This window comes from Phyllopteryx taeniolatus, chromosome 10 (genome assembly GCF_024500385.1).
Source record: "Phyllopteryx taeniolatus isolate TA_2022b chromosome 10, UOR_Ptae_1.2, whole genome shotgun sequence".
Lineage (NCBI taxonomy): Eukaryota > Metazoa > Chordata > Actinopteri > Syngnathiformes > Syngnathidae > Phyllopteryx > Phyllopteryx taeniolatus.
Window position 1 is genome coordinate 23653870 of NC_084511.1, and position 25220 is coordinate 23679089.

The window sequence follows — 25220 nt, forward strand, 5'->3', positions numbered from 1 at the left end:
GCTTTCGAAAGCCTTGACAATTTTAAAACATGACAAATTGATTCTGTGGTAGTGGTTCTATATTCTTATTTAGAGATAGACAACTTTCTATTTTAATACGCTTTGTCATTGTGGCTCCGATTTCCCCACTGTGGGACTGACAAAGGATTTTATGACTTGTAAGTGAAGCTGACGCTCAAATAATTGAGTTATTTTCTGTTAAAAGGCTCAAAAAAAAAATTTTTTTAGGGGGGGGGGGAGATCATGAGTCAAAGTGAGGAGCTCAAAGTGTGTTTGTGTGTGGGCGCCGCTACCAAATGATCAATTGGAACCACAATCTGTCAACTCCACGAGACAATTGGAGAAAGACGCACAAATAAACAAGCCGGAAAACATTTCATGTGTAGCCTATATGTGCATTTATTCAACAATGGAAAATCATCAATAATCAATGGGCACGTGGCTGGTAGTGACGTCACGACACGGCTTCTCAACCCTCCCACGCACCGAATTAAAGGAGTTGCCTTTTGACGCCCACGTCCGTGGTTCGTTCGAACCAATGAGAGAGACCCACGCAAGAAATTCGTCAGTAATTCCGCATTGGGTTTTTTTCTTTTTTTTTTTTTTTTTTTTTTTTTTTTTTTTAACTCAATTATCAACATTCCGTGGGGGGTTAAATAACGAAATAAATTAATGAAGTTGACCATAACTGCGCAGCTGATCAAAGAGAATATATAGACACTTTAATAAAACGTGGAATACATAGTTAATTATAAAACAGGCTTCTGTACAGTAAAAGTGAATGATACTTAAGACAGCTTTTATGGTACAACACTAAAGTGGATGCTCACGTTACACACACGTGGAAATGCACATTTAATATTATGTTCCACACGCGTGTGGAATGCAGAATATAGAAAATGACTGAGCCTTGCACTATCACAACGCTTTAGGGCCTACACACACAAGCCCAACAGGATCTGGTATAAAAACATATTTCAGATAGAGCAATACAACAATGTTTCTGGCGTTATATTATTGGTCATTTACATTCAAACAATCCCCGCAATGTAAGGGGTTTACATTCAGAGATATATAAAGGCAGAAGTAGTTTTCATGATCATAAAAAGAAGACAGTGCGCAAATAGACGTGTGCACAATGTGGGGGGGGATGGGGGGAATAATAAATTGCCGTCACCCACTGTGAGAGTGGGCGTGTCAAAGCAAACAACAACAACAAAAAACACGGGGGGAGGGGGGGGGGGCTTATTATAACACGGCTCACAACTTATCACTAAATATGTAACACAAAAACCACACAAAAAAATAAGGTACACGTAGTGCTCGACCTATGGACACATCATTAGGTACACCTGCACTAATTAGAGCCAATACAAGAGTTTTAATAACACTACAAAATACATTCATGAAAGTGGTATGCTAAAAATAATAATAATAATAATAATAATAATAATAAAGGTGCTTCAGAGGTTGTGCTGTGCACTTCTGTGCACCACTGCCGTTCATTTCGGAAGGTGATAGTTCCACATCGCACAGTTGAGTTCATTAGTGGCTGTGAGATCCACTTCGATCTCAAAGTGTAAAATGATCCGTTTATGATCATTGAGATGTAAAGGAAACATTTTCTATAAATGTCAAGAATACTGTATGAAGATGCGAAACTCATTTTTTGCAGTTATGGTTCCCCTCGCAGGTTCGTTATGACTAGCAAAGCGTATAAATGTATGATCATCTCATCATATTATGACGATACACGGATACGTTTTCAAATCAGACGTCAAGGAAAATAGAAGTTCATTCAGCTATTTTCCTATATTATTTTCAAAGGCTAGGGATTTGGCAACAAAAAGACTTTCAGAGTGGAGACAATTCGCAATTTTGTGTCAGATTTGAGCAAGAACGCTGACGTAGACGCAGAGGATTTGCTTTATTTCGCAGGACCAAAACTGATGTGATGGGCCAGATCTGGTCCACGGGCCTCGAGTTTGACACCGGCCCATCCTTGACTGAGTTTGTTTGAATCTCGCAGCGGCGATTTGACTTCTTGATAGAAAGATGAACGATGCAAAATGATGAACTTATTGCACGGCGTTCTGTCCTGTCAGGGTGTACCTAATGCAATGTCCACTGAGAGTCCGATGGCGTTAGGAGTCCACGCCGCTGTGGCACGTGTACCATCCGTTGACGAAGCCTTTCTGGAAGTGCGGGGCCGAGGGGAAAGCGTGGCCGGCCTGGCCGCAGTGGTACTGGGCGGACTGGGCGGACTGGGCGGACTGGGCCCTGGTGCAGCCGCCGCTATGGGAGCCTCTCTGCAGCAACAGCGCGTCCAGCGGGGGCTGCGACCTCGACTCGTCCGGACTCCCCGGGGACACGGGGGCCACGTCGCGGACGGGGCTGAGCAGCGGGGACTCGCCGCTCAGGGGCTCCTTGGAGCAGTGCAGCTTCATGTGCTTGCGCAGGGAAGACGGGTGCGTGTAGCACTTGTCGCAGCCTCGGACTTTGCACACGTACGGCTTGTCGCTGGAGTGGACGTGCGAGTGCTTCTTGCGGTCACTGCTGTTGGCGAATCTCCGGTTGCAGCCCTCGAATTCGCACTTGAAAGGCTTTTCACCTGGACGTGCACATGCAGAGAAAGGGAGGGGAAGGGGGTGGGGGGGGGGGGGGGGGGGGGGGGGGGGTTAGACCCTCTTGTATGCCAGCCTTGAAAGCACGGCTGGCAGCAGAGAGGTATTCACTAACTATGTTCATATCTGCCGCTGTGCATGTTTCTCGTATTCCCTTCCTCGTGCAAAAAATATATATATATATATATATTGTCAGCTCTCCATCCTTATTCACACATTATTAAAATTCATATCTAACACAGTGCCAGTCAAAAGTGAGCATTTGCAAAGACAGCTCTGATAGGATTGTCAAGGTGTACCTAATGATTTGTCTTATTCTCACGTCACCTTTCTCTTACTTGACGGGCTCCTTTGCACTTGTATTTATTATTATTAATATTATTATTTCTATGTTATATTCAAGACCTCACCCCACCCCCCCCCCCCCCCCCCCCCCCCCCCACCCCAAAGGATGCTCGCAACAAGTGGCGGAGTGACTTTCACTTGTAAATTTAGGTCAAGTTGCCTCGCAGTTGCCAGGGAGAATCGTTGCAATGTTTTTTTGTTTGTTTGTTTTTTCTTCTTCTTCTTCTTCTTCTTCTTCTTCCTTCCTCCCTTGCATTTCACTGCACACATGGGCCAGATAATCATAAATACATATTCGGGTTTCATAGAGCCTTGTAAGTGAATGACTTTTATTGTAATCATTAAAAAAAAAAAAAAAAAGAGACAGTGAATGTAGTTTCAAGCTATAAGACTCACAGCATGGGGCAAGTCATTAATTCCTGCTTTCATTAGTCAAACAATTTACACGAGACGTAACGGGTTATATTATTACTATTATTATTATTATGTTTCTGCTGTAGCAGCTTTGTTGGTTTTATTTTTTATTTTTTAATAAACAAGTCAAAATTAAAATTAATAGTCTCCGTTACTAGTAGCAGCACTCGTATCATTGTTATTATAATGTATATTTACTGCAGCGTGATTTGAAAAATAAAATGTTTATATTTTTTTTTTTTCATTTCTCCGATTCTCTTCGTTATATTAGTAATAGTGTGAGTAGTAATGTAATTATTATAAATGTATATTTTCTGCAGTGTCATTTGAATCCCACAGCAGTAGCTTTCATGTATGTAGTAATATAATGTGCAGGCATATATATATATATATATATATATATATATATATATATATATATATATATATATATATATATATATATATATATATATATATATATGATTAATTTAAAAAAAGGGGTGTACTAAAATGTAAATATATGACAATATAGGCCTCTCTCTCTCTCTTTCTTTCTCTCTGCTGCTTGTTACCCACACTGTCATGTCACCCCCCCCCCCCCCCCCCCCCCCCACCACCCTCCCACCCCCCAACTGATGCGCACGGGAGGGTGGGGATGGTCCCTGGGAGGCGCACGCACTGCGCGCGTAACGGCCACGTCACGAGCTCTCCGGTGTCCCGGGATTTATTTAATAATTTCGCTTGAATGAAGTGGGAGCGGCCCCCGGTGCAGTTGTGCCTATATATACGCTGCTTTCACTTCATTTGCGCGTCTGTCCTATAGCGTGCCTGCCTGGCGAGGCCACAAATAATGAATGAATAAATCATTCAAGACAATAAATATCATAATTAAGTGTTGTAAATGGGTTTAAAAAAAAAAAAAAAAAGGTTGGTGGAGTCATTATTTGCGGGGTCATGTCCACGCTAATAAACACTGATGCTGCACGAGGGGCAATAAAAATATTTTTTGTTGTTTTTGTTGTTGTTGTTTTTTTAAAATGTGACCGTGGGCTCGCGGCATCTAATGACGGAGCAGCTCGGTGAAGATATAAATAAGCAATAGAAAAGCTCTCGAGCTATCAAAGAAAGTTCGTTTTCTCCACATTCGATTGAGGTGAATATGACGCACGGGTTAACGCACGAACCTGTGTGCGTCCTCTTGTGGATTTTGAGGTTTTCAGATCTGGCGAAGACCTTCTCGCAGCCGTGGAAGGGGCACGGGAAGGGCTTCTCCCCGGTGTGGACCCTGACGTGATTCACCAGCTTGTATTTGGCTTTGAAGGGCTTCCTGTCGCGGGCGCACCTCTCCCACCCGCACACGCACTCGGCCTGCTGCGTTCCGCCGACGTGCTCCACGGTCACGTGGCTGACGAGCTCGTACATGCTCCCGAAGGATCTGGAGCACGGCGCCTTGCTCCCGGGCGCGTCCGGGGTCCACTTGCACACCAGCTCGCTCTTGACTTTGGCGCACCTGAGGAGCGCGTGCCCGCCTGAGCCTGCGCCCGAGCCTGCGCCCGCGCCTGCGCCCGCGCCTGCGCCGCGGTGCTGGTGCTGGTGCACGAAGGGCTTGTAGAGCCCCAGGAACTGCGTGACGAGCTGCTGGCCGCCTCCCTTGGGACTCCCGGCGCCCCCGAACGGGTGGCTCCGGGTGAGGAGGTCCCCAGGTAGACCCAGCATCATCTGGCCGGGGTCGCTGCCGGAGGCCTGCTCCTGGTAGCTGCTGAAAAAAGCGCCGGTTCTGGCGTCCCTGCAGCCGGCGAAGTCGCGGTACCGCGCCACGCCGCCATGCTGGTTCCCCCGTGACGGTGCCAGCTGGTCGGTGCCCGGTGGCATGGCGCCTCCGAGGATGAAGCCCCTGGGGCCGGTGTGCTCGAAGTAGCCCGGGTCGGCAAAGCGGGGGAGCGAGTTGTCAACGTATGCACTGGACCTCGTCTCGGGGTAGTCTCGCAAAGAGTGCGAGGGGCAGAGTTTTAAGGAAGTGCCAGTGGGGAGTCCCGTGCACTGCTCCCCTGCCAAAGGTGGCAGCACCACGCTGGCTTCGCTGCTCCTCTCCCCGGGGTTGACGCCGCGCGGGAGAGGGCAGCCGCCGAACCTCGCCAGGCTTGTCATGTTTGGGTGCGAAGTTTGCATGCGGGAAACTTGGAGATGATTTAAAAAAAACAAAAAACAAAAAAAACACACAAACACACACACAAGCACATGCACGCGGGACAGGATTTTGAGAAGGTCTGCTCCCAAATTGCTATTTATCATCTGCATGTGAAATTGTTGGCCGTGAACTTCGTTGCGGAAAGACGCACCGGAGTGCTCAAAGTTGCGGCGAGTCCCATTCCGCCTGCACTTTTCTTTTGCCCTCTTTGATTTGTGGCAATATACCGTCGTAGTAAATGTGCCCCCCGCAAAACAGGCCACGGCGCTAACTATAAAAGCACAGCAGGAAGAGCGGCTTTTTTAAATGCGAGCTTTGGGATTGGCTGGAATGCGCCGTGATTGACAGGCAACTGGGGTCTGTTTTAAGGAGGGAGGGGGAGGGGGGGTGGGGCGCACAACGCGGGCGCTCGCTGCACGACACCCTTTTCAAATCGAGCAGAGGAAAATGCTTTGAAAAGTGCCAGCTATACTCCCAAATATTGCTCGGGGGGCTTTTCTTGGCCCACCAAGACAAACCACCACTGCACAAGAAGAAAAACGTTTAGCGTGTGCAAAGTCCAGTGATTGAATATGACTGGAGCAAAACACAAGACAATTGTTGTCGATTTTTTTTTTCTTTTTAATTCCTCTGGAAATATTTCCACGCACAAAAAAAAAAGAAAAAAAAAAGAAAGAGAATAAGGCACTGTGTGTCCAGGGCGATTACTGTCAAACTGATTGGAATTCCAGGTTTTCAAAACATGAAAAGTTGTGCCAATACCAGCAAGATTAATCTTAAATCTAGTGGGGGGGGGGTTTCTGCACAATTTTTGAAATTATTATTATTACAGAAGCAGAAATATGTGAAAAATGTTGATGGAAAATATTACACTTGGTGGAAAGCAACACGTTTAAGCCCTGTGCTGCACACAAACGTGAATCATAAAAATCCTTAATAATCATGAAAGGTGCGCCTCGCTTCTTGCAGCAGCACCACAGCTCAGTTATGTAAAAATGCAAATGAGCTAATCTGACAAACTAACTTTCCAACTATTCTCAACAAATATATATAGAACTATATATATATTTTTATATATTTATTTGTTCTATCATAAATAGACAATATTTTCCAGCTTCATGGAGGGGAAAAAAAGATTTAATTCCTTCATCCTGTAGCAGGCCGAGTTGACGTTTTTATGATAAATGAGTCTTTACATTATTATGATGATGTCACCAGCAGAGGTTCCTCGACAGGGACAAAGCAAAAAAATGAAAAAATAATTTAACATTTTTTTATCTGACAAAGGGCAACAAAGTATAAAGTACGGGGCCCATGCAGAAGTGATTGTAAATGACCTGCTTAATGTGTTGATCAACCTTTGACCTCTTGTATTTCCGAAAATGAGTCGAGGTTGAAAGGTCATTAAAGGGCAATAAAGCCAAAGGTTTCAATCAGCCATTCATTGGACTTCAAAGGGCTAGACAGAATGGAAATAACACTAAATAAATAAACATTGTTCACCTTTTGGCCACAGATCAAGTCAAAAATTTGACATTTATTACCATTTTTTTTTTTAAGCTGCTAGGACATTCGTCTCAATAGATGGTACCAATAATAGGATAATCATGCATATATGTTTTTGTGATGTTATTTTACATACTGCTAATAAGGATTACGCCTATAGTTAACTAAAAGCTTGAACCTGCCGTAAAATGTTCAGTCCAATATACAGTATTGCTTCTCAGCAAGTTTAATAACAATAGAATTAATTCACAAGAGTTTACAATAATAACTGAGCATTTGTGGAAACAGTCAAAACGGTGTACATTAAAATTACAGAAATATTAGCCTATACATATAGTTACAACTTCATTCATTTCTAAACATTGCATAAAGCAATCTGTAGCATATTTATTGATGTTGTTGTTGTTGTTTTTTTAAAAAGTCCATGTGACTTCTGTTATCATATTTGAGTATTTTAGCAAATGCAAGGGTCTCCGTCGTCATTTGCGTTGGTTGTGTGGCAGGCCATTTCCAAATCTATTGTGACTTGTACACTGTTTCGCACCTATTAAATCATTAATGGTGTTACATCCAAAGGGAGCAAAACTCAGTACATGAGGAGTAACTATGGAACAAATGGAGGACTAAGACCAAAAAGCAAACACACGCACACACACACACCACTGTTTTCACACCATGCCATGAAAACATGTACAATTTATTTTATGAACACCCTTTAATTCATGGTTGGTGTTATTTTTTTATAGAGTCCTCTGAGATTGATGCTAAATTTAAGGGCGGTTGGGGTGGTGGTGACCGTCAATTGAAATAAATAGTTATTGAATGTTATGATTTTATGAGCATGTGAGGTCTAAATGTTCCCAGGCTTTCTGTAACGGTGCCAATGGTTTCATTTGTGTTTCGGATTGGGCCAGGTCAATTGATCTTGTGGGCCGTATGTGGCCCACGGGTTGCAGGTTCCCCACCCCTTATCTAATGGACCGATGCAAACAAAAAACATGCATCCATTTTCTATACAGAGCGTCATTTGAGGCAATTTGGTCATGAATTGCATGTGTGTGTGTCTGACATTAATGTTTGTTCACGTGTGTGTGTGTGTGTGTGTTTTTGTGTGTGTGTAGGCGCTTCTATAAATCAAGCAAGAAGCTAGTTAGCGGACTACATCCACTAAATCAGTGATTCTTAAACTTTTTACACCAATTACCACCTAAACAAAAATAAATAAATACTCAGCACTCCAAGTACTACTGTCATTAAATTAAGTAGCATAGTAGGCCTAAGTGTTCATCAAAAATGAGTAAGGCTTTATTCCTAAAAAGTATATTTAATGTTATTGTGAGCCACTGTAACAGTTTGAACATACACAATTGAATATTGTTACCATAACTTCCCAAGTTGTTTTTAACTTATTGTCACAATATCAGTTAAATAAAAATAATAATACCAATCTGCTTGCTGGAAATTGTGTTTTGTTTTTCTTTATGTCTGTGTAGATTGTCAGTCATTCCAGGTCATGATAATCAGAAAAAGTTCAATCACGGCAATTGGATTTTTCTGGCTTGTTGAATTTGTTGTTGTTTTTTTCCTCCCTCTCTCTCTTTTTTGTGTGACAACAAAACATGAGTTTGGTAATTTTGCTAATAGGCTAACGACATGGGGGAAAAATGTACAAATGCAATGATTCAATTTAAACGTATAGCACATAAAAGTCAGATAAAAATTGCATCTACATTTTAAAAAAACAAACCGTTTTTAAAGCTTCTATGCAACTGTATTGAACCTTAAAGTTAAATACAACTGAACTATAGTTTGCCTAGTGGAAGGCCGCATAAGAATCACTGCACCACATTTGAAGGTTAAAAAACAGTAAAGCAGTCACTCAAGACCAATAGTGTGGATGACTACACCTGCGAGCAAATGATAGCCTGACCCCTGCACAAGTGCGCTAACATGAGTACATACAGTATATACAGTGCACAGGCCAGTGGCAAAGCACACCATGATGCATGCATGACGTAAGCCAAAAAGCAAAGTCCACATGACAAGCCCATCAGTGTCACCGTCTCTATACTGTACAGCAAACCTGAGTCAGCAGCTTGTTTTAAAAAATGAGATAAAGCTATAAACTGGATATGTGTATCCCGAATGACAACCAATGGTGTAAAAAAACAAAACAAAACAAAAAGGGTGAATTTGGCCGAAGCACTATGAGCCTCCAGGGGGAAAAGGGGGAGAAAATAAGTAGAGGATGGAAATGTTGCATGCTAATTACTGTAACGGTAAATTCCCAAGTGAGCCAAAATGGCATCATATTTTGTTGGGATACTGTCAGAAATCCACAGCGCTTCGAAAAGACCTCCCGCGCAAAAATAGAACGCAAACAAGACGACAATTCTGTTTTGCAAATATGGGTGTGAACACAGCCTGGGAGTCGGATTAGGCGGCACAACAACAAAACGTGCATATATTCATCCCGACAATGCAACATTCAGTCAGCATTACTGTATGAAGCTGTTTGCAAGTGTCTGTATCTTTAGAGGAAAGGCATGAGACACATTGACTCACTGGATTCTTCATTATAGGAACCCAATGAGATCCAATACAATACACGACAAATAAGGTTCACTTTTGATAAACGCTAAAGAGAGGCATTCATTTCACAATGTTTATTATTGTGACATATTGTACAGCAGTACACTTAGAGCTGCTTCTATTTGTCTCTCATGGAACTAAATCAGCTATAACAAATATAGAAACACCCCTTAGCATGATGCAGTACAATCTATCACCACAATAATATTGTTCAATTGCTTCAAATCTTCATATTTTCAATCAATTAGATTTAGCTATTCAAAGTCATTTTGGGCAGCTTCCTGTGAAGCAAGAACATAATTCCAAAGCATCTATTTGTTAAATAATTGCCCTGCAATGGCAATCTACTCGAAATGCAATACGAAACGTTGCTTTACCATTGAATTCCAGCAGCATGCATGCATGGATCGGTGGGCCTGCCCGCTCACGTGAGGTGTGCACTACATTATTGCACCGCTGCGATATTGTCATAGTTTAGCATAGCGCGCATGCTCAGTTGGAATGCGATTATGTTATAAGCAATGAGGCACCCCCCCACACAAACGGCCCGATGAGGTAATCCCGAGCCAAGATAACAAAATAATAAAATTACACACAGCACACCCCGTGGTAAGATTGTTATATAATATTACACACACCATGTAATTGTTACATTTGGTGCATGGTGAAATTATGGGAAAATAAACAATTATCTTTGCTTTTATTCTAGGGATTGAACTAGAGAGGAATTAAAATATGGAAAACATGAAATTTTAAAAAAATGACAGAAAATCAATTCAAAAGGAGGTAAAGTGGCACAATCGGTTTTATTATGCTAAATACTATAGTGTACAAATATACACATAAGTAAACATTTTATATTAATATGACAGCGCAATAGTAATAATATTTCTCGTCATTTTGAGTGCCAGCTTTGCTTTTTGTGTGATGGAAAAGTTCTTGAGGCTCCAGTGATCACGTTCGAATTTTCATTTTCGCAAATAATGACAACGAATTGAAACGTGTCTACATGAGCACCAGTTGCTTTCCCGTGCCTACGCTTGTCACTCCTGCCCAAGTCATATTTTTATCCTCATAGTTCTGAATTGCTCGGGGGGCGCGAGGGAGCGTGGCCTCGTGAACGCGCACTGCCAACAAGGCAATAAAATATGGAGGAGAGACGAGGAGAACTTAAACAGCTTGCTCGTCGCTCGCGAGGGTTCAAGAAAGGTCGCCGTAAATCTCGCGCTGCAAAAGCGGCGGACTCAACAGTGTGCGCGTGCACGACAACGCGTGTGAGAGAGTGGATGGGGACGCAAACAGCGTGTGTGTGTGTGTGTGCGTGTGCGCGCAGGAAAGGGGAGGGGCGTGTGTGTGCAGCTATATGCGATGGATCACATTTGCTGTTTTCTTTTTTTTTGCTCCAACTTTTGCAGGTTTGGCGTTATAATGCTGCAAAAGTGCCAGCTTTTAATATACACACAGACCCACACTATGTACCAAAAGATATAATTTAAAAAATATTTTTTTTAGAAAAATAAATAATAATAAAAAAATCACGCATGCAGCCCCGTCCCTTCAAGGCTAAACAACTATACAGCTATCACGCATGCTGCCTTCACTGTCATGCAGAAAAGTCAGACAACTCACCTCTCCAGTGTGTATGAGTGGGGAGGTGGAAAAAGTTGTGGCGAGTGGATGGATGGATGATGATGGGATGAGAGCAGGACGACAAATGAAGGGGCTGATTTTCCAAACTACTTTTTGGGGGGGGGGGGTTACAGAGAGCTCCCTTAAAAATAAAGAATGTGAGGAGCTCCTTCCTGGGACAGATTGAGAGTGTATGTGTGTATGGGTTATAAGAGGGGTGTCGGGGGCGTATGTGGGGGTGGGGGGTGGCGGGGGGGGCACGTGAAAGGCTCGCGGTTAAAAAGCGCCGCTTGAAGCACTCAACGCGTCTCTGAACTTGATCAGATTGTATGCGTCCTGCAGAGAGTCAGCGGTAACCCTCTGAAAGACGCTCAATGCAGCACCCCTAGCCCCCTTTTTTTTTTTTAGGGTGGCAAAGCGCAAAAAAATCTCAGGATATTACAATTACTGCCATCTTTCTGTCTGTCTTTTATTTCCACCCACCCTCGCTTGCAGCCCGCTAAACCCCTCAACTCACTCCCTCCACCCTCCTACACCCTATTGAGATTTGCTGGAAGAAGAAAAAATAGCCCCCTCCCCAAAAGAAAAAAGAAAAAAAAAAGCTGCTTCAAGAAAGCCACTATCTGGATTTATGCCAGGAAAAACAGACTTATAGATAGATATATAAATAGATAGATAGACAGATAGACAGACGCTTTGTTTATATAACAAGATGGATGGATACAGTAAAAAGTCGTTCATTAGTGACAAGAACTATGATTTCAGACGGTCACTGAAGGTAGCATAAAAACTAGCTAGATAGCTGTTGATTCATTCATGCGTTTTGACTAAGTCGTAATTGTCAATAGCGTTACGCAACACCGTTACGGTGTACAAGTCCCAAATTATTCGGGAGTCGGCGGCGTCCAAGTTGGGTCCCGGCTGCGCGTCCACCCACTGGCGCCGGGAACTCCGACGGCTTGTATTTACCTGCAAAATAACGCCGGCGAGAGCCAATCAAATGGAGGCGGCCGAGACGAGCTGCCATCTTCAATAGGCAACGGTGCCAATCACTGTAAATCCGGCCAATGAGCGGCCTTGCTGAGGGTCACGTGTGAGGCGGGGAGCCGGCCCCCGATTGGCTGTCGTAGCACTGCCTCCCGAGTTCATTTATGCTCTGGGAGTGAGTGATTGACTTTATCAGTCCAAGGACATCATCCGCCTGGAAAGGGGGGGAAGTTTGATCCTCGTTCTCACGGAGCGCGATCAACGGGACTTTTGCCCATTCCTCCCAACTCTTTACACGGATTTTTCCCCGTTTTGGGGGGCTGATTTGTTGGGTTTTTTTTTTTTTTTTTTTTTTTTTTTGACGGTGCGGCAAATCTCGGCGCAGTTCGCGCGCTCCGCTAAACTGGATTTTAAATTTCTTTTCTCCTAAGTTTTTTTTTTTGCCCCCCCTTTCCCCCCCCAACACCCCACCCCTCCTCCCACGCTCATGACTATGCTTCTCGATAGCGGTCCGCAGTTCGCGTCGCTAGGAGTGGGCGGCTTCGGGGCACCAAGGCACCACGACATCAGCAACAGGGACGCCGGCCTGCACGGACTCAACCCGTTCAGCGAGTCCTCCCACTCGGCGGCGTTCAAAATCAGCCCCGTGGGCCACGACATCGCCTCCGGCCAGACGTCAGCCTTCACCCCGCAAGCCGGCGGCTATGCCGCGGCCCTGGGACACGCGCACGGCGGCCAGGTGGGCTCGTACGGCGGCGGGGCGTTCAATTCCACGCGGGACTTTCTCTTCCGGAACCGCAGCGTGGGAGAGTCGGCCGCGCCGAGCGCGCAGCACGGGCTGTTCGCGGCGGCTTCGGGTGGGAGCCTCCACGGGCCGCCGGGCATTTCAGACACCCCGGGACATCTGCTCTTTCCGGGACTCCACGACCAGGGAGTGAGCCACTCGTCGCCCGGCGGACACGTCGTCAACGGCCAAATGCATCTCGGCTTGCGGGGGGACATTTTCGGGCGAGCCGACCCGTACCGGCCGGTGGCCAGTCCGCGCACGGACCCGTACGGCGCGGCGGCGGCGGCGGCGCAGCTGCACAACTACAACCACCCCATCAACATGAACATGGGCGTGAACGTGCCGAGCCACCACCACCACCACCACCACGGCGCGGGGGCTTTCTTCAGGTACATGCGGCAGCCCATCAAGCAAGAACTGTCGTGCAAGTGGATAGACGAGCACCAGATGAACAGGCCCAAAAAGACGTGCGACAGGACGTTCAGCACCATGCACGAAATGGTCACGCACGTGTCCATGGAGCACGTCGGCGGGCCCGAGCAGAGCAGCCACATCTGCTTCTGGGAGGACTGCCCTCGGGAGGGGAAGTCCTTTAAGGCCAAGTACAAACTCGTCAACCACATCCGAGTGCACACGGGCGAGAAACCCTTCCCGTGTCCCTTCCCGGGCTGTGGGAAAATATTCGCCCGCTCGGAGAACTTGAAAATCCACAAAAGAACGCACACGGGTAAGGACAAACACGATAGAAATGTCTGTGTGTGTGTGTGTGTGTGTATATATATATATATATATATATGTGTGTGTGTGTGTGTGCGCGCGCGCGCAGAGTTGGAGTGGAGTTGTAAACTGTTGCTTCAGTGTTGACGAAAGTGAGAGTTTATGTGAGCGATGAATAAATAAAAGCTGCGTTTAGCCCAGTTGTGTAGCACGTCATCCCCTCTCTGCAGAAAAAAAAATATTAAAAAAAATAAAAAAAAAGGAGCTTACGCTCTTATATAATAAAGCTGCACGGTGTATGCGTATTTTTTTGTTTAATATATATATATATATATATGCATCATATGCTTGTCCTCCTCCCTGGCAGGTGAGAAGCCGTTCAAGTGTGAATTCGACGGCTGCGACAGACGCTTCGCCAACAGCAGCGACCGGAAGAAGCACATGCACGTGCACACGTCGGACAAGCCGTACATTTGCAAAGTGTGCGACAAGTCCTACACGCACCCCAGCTCTCTCAGGAAACACATGAAGGTAATTAACGTCTTCATTAGGCTTTGCACACATTAGCGCACGCGCAACCCCTTGAGCGTGCAACTACAACTCAAAACTTCACCTCCCCCTTTTTTTTTTGTGCACGTCAGTTTAGTACGGACTTAAGTCTAGTGAGTTTAAAATAATAATAATAATAATAATAATAATAATAATAATAAGTCATTTCATTTCTCCTCTCCATTGAAGGTTCACGAGTCCCAAGGGTCGGAATCGTCCCCGGCTGCCAGTTCTGGATACGAGTCGTCCACACCCCCGGTTCTGGCCACGGCCTCCAGCGAAGACCCCACGAAAACGCCCCCGTCGGCCGTGCAAAACACATCCGGACACAGCGAGGGGCTGGCGCCTAACTTTAACGAATGGTACGTTTGAGATGGAGAAGAAGAAGCAGCCGAATCCCGACGTGGAGGGAGCGCGCGGATGTGGATTTAAAAAAAAAAAAAATACGACTGAAACCCTTAAAAGACTTTTCCTGACTCCACACACATAAATGTACACATTTACATCGAAGCATACACAAACAAAATGGGACAAGCAGAAGCAAGCGGGCCACGTCCCAGCTCAGGATTACCCAAAACTGGACTTTTTACTCCGCAGTTTTGAGGGATTCAAACGAAAATAAATGGGAAAAACAGAATACTTTCTCAGATTAAGTCATTGTGCCCCCCGCCCCCCCGCCCTTTTAGTTGAAAAACATTTCAGGAGAAAAAAAAAAAAAAAAATGATTTATTTTTCATTTTATGTATTTTCTCAAAATTTTATTTAAAAATAAAAAGAATAAAAAGGGAGGATTATTTCACTCTGTTTTCTTTTTTATTATAAAAAAGGGTGGCAACAATTGTTTCGCCTTTTCAATTGATTGTTGGAACTTCAGTCTTAAGAAACGTGCCAAAGTCTTTTTTTTTTGTCATGAACTTGAACACATTTTAAAAGATTACAAAAAAAAAAAAAAAAAATCATAAATAAATATTATACTCGTGAATGTATTTCCTTGTTTGATGGGGTCGAATCTGTTGTCAACGTCCGTTTTTCGGGTGGAGAAAAAAAAATAATAATAATGTGGTATTAGGTTACGATTGTTGCCGTTGATATAACGTTGCCTTTTGTTAATATGCCGTTGTAAATACATATCCATGATGCCATATTTATCAATTTGTAATTTAATTATGGGTATAAGTTCTGAAACGTTAAAAAAAAGTGATATTTATGGAATGTTTTTCTAACAACAACTGTACAGTTTGGGCTCAGCTTCACATAGAACAAATGAACAACAACAACAAAAGCTCCAACATGGCGATTGTATCCTTTTGTCTTTTCCTTTCTTTCTTTCTTTTCTTTTTTTTTTAAACCAGTAGGCCTACACGTGTCTTATTTGCATCGAATAATAAATACTTTATATGGATATTATGGATTTGTCTATATATGATGCAAGATATTCCCCCATCACTTCTATATTTTCTTTATGAGACCATTGACATGTACATGTGTGACCTTGTAGGAAGGAGTTGAGCTGAGAAGCTATAAAACGGTTGTGTGGATATCTTTATTTGGCTTCAAATTTTGAACTTTGCTTTTGTATATTTTACTTTAATAGAATCAGACATAGATGTCAATCTGTAGCATTTAAAAAAAAGAAGAAGAAGAAGAACAAAAAAAGCAGCCTATTGCACTCTTTGTATTACAGGCGAGTGTGTGCAGATTTCCAAATCGAAGTGACAGTTTATTTCAAATTGGGAGCCATGCACTCAAATATATGCGCCAACAATGGCTTCTTTGTTTTTTTTTCTTTTTTTTTTTTTTCTTTTTTTTTTTTTAAATAGTTCCAGCAATGTCTTTGTGCAAGTATGTTTTTAAATGTGTGCATCGGCAACAATGGAACTCTCACAAGAAAATAAAAAGTTGTTTTTGTCTGTCAGCCTGCATTGTTTTAAACGTAATTCTGTGGAAACTAAGCGTGTTCTCTGTTGTGGTGTTTGCATTTAGAGCAGTTTGATGATGGCTGTTTTTTTTTGTTTGTTTTTTTTGTGTTTTTTTTAAATGTGTGAGTAACGTGTCAAAATGGCTTTTTTTGTGTGTTGAAAAAAAATAGTGAAAGGAATTTTAGATCTATGTGGGACTTTTTTTTTTTTTTTTTGAGGGATTGCAAAAAGAGTTACAGCATTGCATTGTAACCTATTCTCAAGAATTTAATATTATGCAGACACAAAGTATATTGTGAGAACAATTTCAGACCACCAGCACTAACTTTTAAAGCAAAATAATAATAAAAAAGGTACCTCGTGACAGTGATATATGAAATACGTTTATTTAATTACATAATTTAAGTAATATATGTTTTATATGCTATTTTCTATACCTTAATTTTAAAAAACAACTACTTTTTCTTATGCCCGCCCCTCATCGACATAGCAAAAATGTGAAAATATAGTCTGTATAAAACAAAAACAAATTAAAAAAAAAAAAAAGGCACAGCAAGAATGTGATGTTGTAACACTTTCTTCGAAATATGGGTCATATTCCGAGGAGGAGGGGAAAAAAATGTTTTAGTCATGAAATGTGTCACTGTGCCACACTGAGGCAAATAAAATGTTACAAGAGAAGGCCCACATTCATGCCTTAGCCTGTATCAGCTAATATATACCGCCAGGCAAAATTTGGTCCCTTGTTTTTAAAAGCTACTGTGTTATTTGCTTTCTTTTGAGACAACAAATGTGATTATTATTATTTTTTTTTTTTTGGGACTGGAATTAAAGCAAAACCTTCTACAAAATAATTTTTCAGATGATGATTTTTCTATTATTATTATGAATCATTATCGGCGCCAGGTTTGTGCGCTTGCTCCCTTCCTGCTTGTTTGAGTCAGACTGCAAGAAGTCACTTGAACTTGACACCAAGGGAGACGCCATCTTAGTGTCTTCTCGGTCTAATGTGTGTGCATGCAGTCATCCACCGTGACGTGCCAGACATTTCATTTCACGTCAAAGTTGCAGACGCATGGCAACTTTTTTTTTTCTCTCCATGTATTGTTTTCACAATGAAAAGGGGGAGCAAAAAAAGAGAGAGGAGAGGAGAGGTGGGTGGGTCTCGCGGTACTAACGTGCATGTAGGGCGGGCAAGTGAGGACCGCGGAATGAGGTGTGCGTGTTGCCAAAAAAAAAAAAAAAAAAAAAAAAAAAGTGTCTCCCATACCCACGACCAAATGGGTTTTCCTCATTTACACGCTTATGCGTGAGAAGCTCAACGAACACATGGTGATGAGGTTTGAATGAAGCACAGCTCCACTTTCTCCTTCAAAACAGCGCAGCAGCAGCAGCAGCAGCATCCTTTCCAGCCAATATTTCAGAATGATTCACATTTGTTTCCCCTCCCTACGTTGCGCGCAACTGCGATCATTCCTTTGATTGCTTTTCTTGCAGCCTCCCTCCCTCTCCCCTTCCTTCCTTCCTTCCTCGGCTCGTCTAGTCGTGCATTTCAAGTTCCTCCTCTCAGATGCAGTAACGTCAAATGAGAGCGACATTTTTCGGCTTGCCGAAAAAAAAAGGCGTGAATGGACGGATGGATACGTGATTTTTTTTTTTTTTACAGCGTCAACGCTGTTTGTTGACGAGTTTTGTCATTCTGCGGGGTTGGTTAACTGCACTCTGACCTGCATTATCGTTGAGACAAATCCGTGCGTAAAAGACGCCATTAGCACATGTTCATTCATGGAGAGTATTCATTCCGCTGAAGAAAACAAACACTGGAGCGCGCATCGACACGAACGCAGTAAAGAACGGCGTGAATATACGAGAAAGTGGAGCAGGAGACGAGCCAAGAAAGCAGAGTGAGAGAGGGAAAACACACACACACACACACACACACACGCACGCACACATTTGAAAGGCTCGAGCTTGTGCTTGATTCTCAATAATGGATTAGAAAGCAGTGGCGGTCACGTGCGTAAAGACTATCACAACAATGCTGCAGCGTGCGTGTATTGTCTGACTTGTCTGTCTCGGATTTACAGTCTTCACTCCCCAGTTTCTTTTTTTTTTTTTTTTTTTTTTTTGTAGGTTGAGGCAGTGGGCACCCGGATGATGGCAGCTGGCTGTTGGCACCACCTAACCATCTCCATCCGGGGGAGAAAAGGAGTGAGTGAGGGTCTGCTACTGACTGGCTGTTTCAGCGGCTTGCCTGCTGAAGTTTGATATCGGATTGATTGGTCAAAACTACCCTTCCCCACACCGCCACCACCTTCCTCTGAAGAGTATTTGCTAGCTAAGCGGAAGAGGAGCGCGCTCTGTAAGAGGATCACCCGACACAAGCAGGTCCCCAGCGCCCTTTGTCACGCAACCAGCGCGCGCGCGCACACACACACGCGCACGCACGCACGCACGCACGCACGCACACACACAGGCCCCTGTATGGAGCTGATTAATTAATTAATGCAACGACAACATGTATTAGTTACCAACGCACTACTTTATGTGCACCATCTTTTAATAATTTTTTTTTTTTTTTTAAGTTCATGCTATAGGAAGATTTGTTGTTATTCTTACAGTAAGTACGTGAGGCTTATAAAGCTGGCAAGTTGCATTATAAGGCTCAAGGGCACTTATGCAGCTGATCTCTGAGCACGTGACGTGTGTCCAAAAACATTTGAGAGAGTCTACTGTCAGACCACGAGGAATTTGCACCTACTGTATGTTGTATTCATTGCATGATGTTGTGTAAAGTGGTTAACTCATTCACTGCCAGCCTTCCCGGTTAACATGGATATTTGACTTCGAAAGCCGTCAATGGCAGTGAATGTGTTAATAATTACGTTGTTTGTAAATTATTAATACTGCAACTCTTTGTCTGTTGCGTTGGTGTTAAATCTCGGATAAAACAAGCTATAATAATAGTAATAATAATAATAAATGATAAAAATGGAGATAAATAGGTGCTCACTATTTGCCAAGCGATACAGCAGTTTATTTATAACATAAATAATCATAAAATAATCCATTTACTTGGCTAGAGGTAATGTTAAGTGGTACCAAATGTATTAATATGGTGTAGCAGCTGTGAAATATCCATGCGTAGGTGGAAATGTGGTTAAGAAGTTGCATTGTGACAAAAGGCGGTAGGATGAATTTTCTTGACTGCATGACAACTTTTTTTTTTTTTTTTTTTTTTACTTCTGCATTTGTTTAAAAAAATTATATATACATACATATTTGATTAATTCCACCTTTTTAATTATCATTCCATTTTAGTTGACTGGTTGGGTGAAGTCAAAGTCCTCCTACATTTGGACTCAAGTTCCTAATCTTAAACAAAATATCCAACTTTCTCTCTGCACGGAAGTTGATGAACCTCTTTGCCATTTATCCATGCTTATTTCACCTTCAGCGGCGCGTTGAATATGCACCGAGAAAAATACCTTCAATCCACGGTGCGTCTTTCTGTGCCGAATGTGGCTTTCTTGATGTGACCCTTTCATTTTTTTGTCATGCAAAGCCATTGTCTTGCGAGTTCAATTATTCCTCCATTGGGCCCCTTTACGAGGTATTTCCATTGAATCCGTCGCTTCTACAAGGGCATAGCCTGCAGGTGAAGTACGACGAGGAAGTGAGTGAAAGTCTCTTTTAATACACAATGTTAACAAATTTTAAGCTATTTCTATGACCCGATGCGCTGTAATGGATGTAGGACAACTCTTCCTTATCAGAGGTGGAAAGTAACGAAGTATAAATACTTTGTTACTGTACTTAAGTACATTTTTTTCAGGTATCTGCACTTTACTTGAGTATTCATTTTCTTGACAACTTTTTACTTTTACTCCCTATTTGAAAACCTGTCATTTTTACTCCTAATGTTGTCCAAACAGGCTGGTTACTTTTTTCAGCCTCCCCTGATGACGAGATGACGTCCAAAAGAGAAATCTAAGAGGTAAAGTTAACCAATCTATGAACACAGATGACTCTTTATCATAAAACTCAAAGCGGCAATTCTAGAACTGACGTCACCATCTGATAGATTAACTCATATACAGTGGCATAGCGTTAATTCAACATCTGGCAGGGGAGGGAGTGTTTGAACACACTTGATGAATTTCTAAACCCACGCAGCCACGCTAATGGGCCCCCAGAGTGGATGTGTGTGTGTGGTGGGGGGGCAGACTCAGCCAAGCAGATGTTCTCCGATTGTAGTTCGTCTTAGAGAGAGAGAGAGGGGGGAGAGGGAGAGAGAGAGAGAGTGAGAGAGAGAGAGAGAGAGATGCTAAATGAGCAATTGACTCGCCTTTGGGTGCGTTTAATGGGGCCGGCGCTCTGCGCTCAAGGAAAGCAAAGTAGTCTTTTATGACGCATTAAACCGAACATACACAGTCCGGGGCGCAAATGTTTTCATCTACAGTATTGTATATGCCCACTTGTAAGTAATCGCAGCATCAAAAACTACAGTCTGAATGGGCTTGATTCAGGGAAAAGTCGTTCACCTAAGAGCAACCCACCCTCTCCCTCTCTTGCTTGTTTTCAGGCTCAAATATTCATCACCTCTGCATAATAAAAGAGGGCAATGCTCATTAAAGGACCTGCAGCATCAAGATGGTCCACATTTCACTAAAAAGTTCTCTATCTGTATAGTTCTCTTTCTGTATTTTTACTGAAGAAAATGTAACTGACAGTCATTCTAATAATATCAGTCCATTTTGGAGCAATTGGTAAATAAGTAATAGCCCTGGGAACGCCCCCTTTTTTCATCGGCAAAATCGACGCCCCCATGTCTCGGTGTGACGTCAGTCGCAGAACTGGAGACCAAATTCGTTGCACAGCTGGTGTGGACTAAGACATGTAGTATACTATAAACTGTAGGTAGAAAAGGCCACAAAGTTATTTATTGTTTAAAGGGGAGATATTTTTCCAAACCAACTTTTTCTAGTATTTGGGATGTAATATTGTCTCTACGGTGCCTGAGTAAACATGTGAAATGTGAATTAAAATTGTCCACGCATTCCGAGTTCCAGATGTTTTTCAGCCGAGAGGCCTGAAATCTGGTCATTCGAATGTCTCAAGCTTATCTACATCACTAGCGAAGATCTCCGCCTTCCCTTTTACGCTCCCGAGCCAGCAGTCAACATAACACTTTTGCTCTCACAAGTGGGTCTTCTACACAGAGGCAACCAATCAGAGGAAAGGGGGCGGTCTTAGTCAAATATGAACAAAGCGGATACAAAACTGGGTCAAACAGAAGTAGCTGTCAGCCTTTTCTCGACACTTGTATGACAAAACCATTTTTTCAAATGAAATTGACATTTTTATACTAAGACCATGTTAGAGAGTCACTCTATGGAGGTCTAAATAGCCTAAATATGGGACCTTTAAGGAAATATGTTCATCTTTATAAATAAAGTACCTTAAACATTTATTAATTTTGTATGCGTTTTGTTGAGTCTAATTTACGTGATTTGCGCATATGTGACGTTGCACCATATCATGGGCACTCATACAACACCATCATGGTAGGGAAATGGGTTAGTTCCTTCCAGAAAGTTTTTGTCAACGGGGCTGGGGCCCCCAGCCAGATAGCCAGGGTCCTCCCAAATGCTCAGGACCCTGTAACAGTTGTACCCCCTCCGCCCCTGCTGTAATGTTCTTTAATGAACCCTTTGCCGTCAAGTTAGAGTCCGCCACCAGAAGTGGTTCAACTTTGACTTTCAAAATAAGAGGAATAACACGAAGAGACTCAATAGGGAATCCGATCAACAAGTAATATCGATCATGGCATCAGAATCACTAAATTCTTAACAAGGCACAGCAGTGTGCACAGCACACCAAAATAAAAATAAAAACTTAGCGCAACTGTGAAGCATGGTGGAGGGATGACATGGTATGGGTGTGCTTTTCCCCATTGGGGCCTGGACCGCTTGCTGTCATTAATGGAAAAATGAATTCACAAATTTATCAGGATATTTTGCAGAAAACTTGAGGCCATTTGTCCAACAGCTGAAGATCAAAAGAGAATGGGTGTTGCAATGCGACAATGATCCAAAACACAGAAGCAAATTAACAACAGAATGGCTTCAGAAGAAAATACACTGAGGCATGACCTCAAGAGAGCTATTCACATTCCAGGAATCTTGAACAGTTTTGTTAAGACAACAGTTTTGTTCAGAGAAATGGTCCAAAATTAATCCTGATTGTTATGCATGTCTAATCTGCAACTACAGGAAACGTTTGGTTAAGGTTATTGCGGCCAAAGGAGGGTCAACCAGTTATTAAATCCAAGGGTTCACTTAATTTTTCCTCCCTGTCGTGTGACTGTTTACGTGTTATTTTCTATAGAAATCTGAAACCATACATACAGTAATTGTGTGGTATTAGTTTATCTATTCTTGTGATTTAGATAAAGATCAGGCTACATTTTCTGACCAATTTATGGAGAAATTTCAGAAATTCCGAAGGCTCACATCCTTTATTTTTTCCTCCCACGGTAACCCAAGGCAGCACTGTATAAGTACACTCATATCTCACACTAACTAATGCTGGACTGCTATAGACGAAATATGATTGTGTGTCTTGTATGCGTGTGTTAACGTGCAACTGCAGTCACTCGGGGCCAAGGGAATAAAAGATTAGAGCATGAAGTATAATCAAAAGCCATGCAACAACAGAAATAAATAGGGCAATGATTTTTTTTCGATATGTTGTGCCTTAAAAGCCGCATGATCAGAGGTGCTTTTTATTGTAATGATGTGTGGTTTTGCTGGAAAAGGAACAACTGCAGCAGGTCGGTTGCCGAGTGACACAGGTTCAAATAAACAGCTGCTCTAACACAGGTTTACCCTATATAACGCATATTTTTAAATGCATATTATTTTCCTCTAAAAAGGCAGCTCAAACACACTGGATCATATTTGAACAATTCTGTTGTAAGGGATAAATATCACAAATTCTGCTACTGGCACAGCAATGTCATTGTCCTTTTTTAATATATATATATATATATATATATATAATCAATAATGAGGGAGAGGTGTTGTTGTTGGAGGAATGAGACGGGTATAAAAGGGCCAGTTGAGAACAAGAGGGGATAGAAAAGCCAGGTGCAGAGCGACCTCACGCCAGGATAATGTATGGGGTCCATGGGTGTCCACCGAACCAATCCCAACCCTTTCAACGCCGACAGCTTTTCAATGCCAGTATGGGACAATCGCCACAATAATTGCCTTTTCCCGTTTGGCTTCTCAGGGATGAGAACCAACGACATTCTTGCCCTCGATTGCTATTCAACGGACCCAGATAAGCTTGATTGTTGTTTTGTAATAATAATAATTAAAACATTTTTTTTTTTTTTTTTTAATGGGACAGAGGGCGATGTTAAAGTGTGAACTGGTGTGATTGGCATGTCCCTCCCTAATACAGCACACATTTTCCAGCAGGCGGAGAACAGCGGAGGTCGTAACTAAGCCGCTTTGCTCAAACATATCATAGTCAAATATTTTCATCTGCATCTGCACAGACACTCGATCCATCCCCTGCTATGATGACCCGTGACACCTCTTTCCTCTTGATGGGCCAGAAGAGCCTCACGGGGGGGGGATGCACACCGAAACCCAAAACCTCCCTTTGATGGAAACCCTCACTTGTTGCTCAAATAAACAACAACAGTCACTTTTCACAAGAAAATAGCCTCTCATCCCTTGTCAAACTATTTTGGTTTTACTTTTATTATTTTTGTGGATGTTGTGATATTGTTTCAAAATAGCTGCATGTGGTGAATTAAATTCTGAAGTTGCATTTAAATAAAAAAAAAAAAAAAAAAAAGTGCAGACCGAATTAGCTTTGAAGTGACCACGCTAGAACTCTCCGAACATGATGGAGGGTTTAAAAAAAAAAAGAAAAAAGTACATATTCCTCATGAAAATTCCTGGAAACTATGTGGTACAAATATAAGGCATGTTAGGGAAATACGGTACAACAAAAAACAGGGAGAATTTACAAGTAAAAGTTGCAAAGACAGAAGAGAAAAAAAATCATATCACAATGTTTTTAAGTAAACATTTGATCCTCTTTTGTTAACATTCGAGTGTTACTTGATAAGTGTATGCTCTTTACAATAATTCTCTTGTAAAAGTTGAAGAAAAAAAGTCAGTTACAAGTCATGATGAAACTGAATATTGATACAATTAGTCTTTAAAGTCTTTTAAAAAAGAAGCTGTAATATGAGAGTAAAAGTCAGATTTTGACCTGTATACTTGGGAAGATCCTCAGCTTATACATGTACACTCCTAATATTACTTTATTCTTGTAAATGTTGTTTCTCATAACATAAGCATCTGCATTATCGAAGTAGCATTTTATCTATAGTTTCAGAGCGACCCTAACATATCAAATTAAACATAAATGCCTTTAACTATAGGTTGAAATGAAACACTTCTATCTGCGATATTTCTTGTGATGTCATTCTATACAAGAAATCAGCGGGCCAATATAATTACTGTAAAAGTACCAGATCATCCATAGAATGTCCTATATTACATAAGATAATAATAGCAATGAGTGGGGAGGCTAATAACAGTTTAATGCATTGAAACGCTACTACACAGGCACTTTGTTTTCATTCTTGTGGGACTTCAATTATGCATTAAAGCTGCCTTGTCTGTCAGCTGCATTAAACATGATGCGTTTCATACATTCGCCATGAAGGAAGCTGATGTAAAATGTGATATAAGGCGTGACATCGTCAATTGGCTCCAACGTGCAATAACGTCAACGTTCACACTTCAAGGAGACAAAAGAAAGTTGACCTTTCAAAGTTGACCTTTCAATTTTACAATACATCAAGCAATGTTTTCAGCAGTAAAATAACAGAGAATAAAGTTTATGAGGTCCACCTGGAGCTCAGTTTAATTTCCACAGTTACAAAGTGGACT

The 25220-nt window shown here is 42.3% G+C and overlaps 2 protein-coding genes and 1 long non-coding RNA gene across 5 annotated transcripts in view; 1 reads left to right on the forward strand and 2 right to left on the reverse strand.

Moving 5' to 3' along the window:
• The window catches only part of LOC133484992 (uncharacterized), a 167664-nt gene that overhangs the window by 92345 nt on the left and 50099 nt on the right, over positions 1-25220 (reverse strand). Inside the window, exon 1 of one of the 2 annotated variants that reach the window (XR_009790571.1) lies at positions 10029-11233. The exons of the other annotated variant lie outside the window; for it this stretch is intronic. This is a non-coding gene — a long non-coding RNA (uncharacterized LOC133484992). Of the gene's footprint in view, positions 1-10028; positions 11234-25220 lie in introns of those variants that run through there. 2 annotated transcript variants of the gene reach the window in all.
• On the reverse strand, positions 701-11399 carry zic6 (zic family member 6). 2 transcript variants are annotated; one of them, XM_061788262.1, is made up of 3 exons: positions 11281-11399; positions 4550-5542; positions 701-2611 (listed from the first exon to the last, which is right to left on the reverse strand). In XM_061788262.1, exons 2-3 carry the CDS (start codon positions 5532-5534, stop codon positions 2145-2147), a joined length of 1452 nt encoding a protein of 483 aa, XP_061644246.1. In that variant the 5' UTR covers positions 5535-5542; positions 11281-11399; the 3' UTR covers positions 701-2144. The 2 variants fall into 2 exon arrangements, with proteins under 2 accessions (XP_061644246.1, XP_061644245.1); XM_061788261.1 differs by lacking the exon at positions 11281-11399 and having other exon boundaries at positions 4550-10022.
• Positions 12436-16235, forward strand: zic3 (zic family member 3 heterotaxy 1 (odd-paired homolog, Drosophila)). The gene is made up of 3 exons (XM_061788394.1): positions 12436-13781; positions 14139-14302; positions 14510-16235. The coding sequence occupies exons 1-3, from the start codon at positions 12755-12757 to the stop codon at positions 14690-14692; spliced, it is 1374 nt and encodes a 457-aa protein (XP_061644378.1). The 5' UTR covers positions 12436-12754; the 3' UTR covers positions 14693-16235.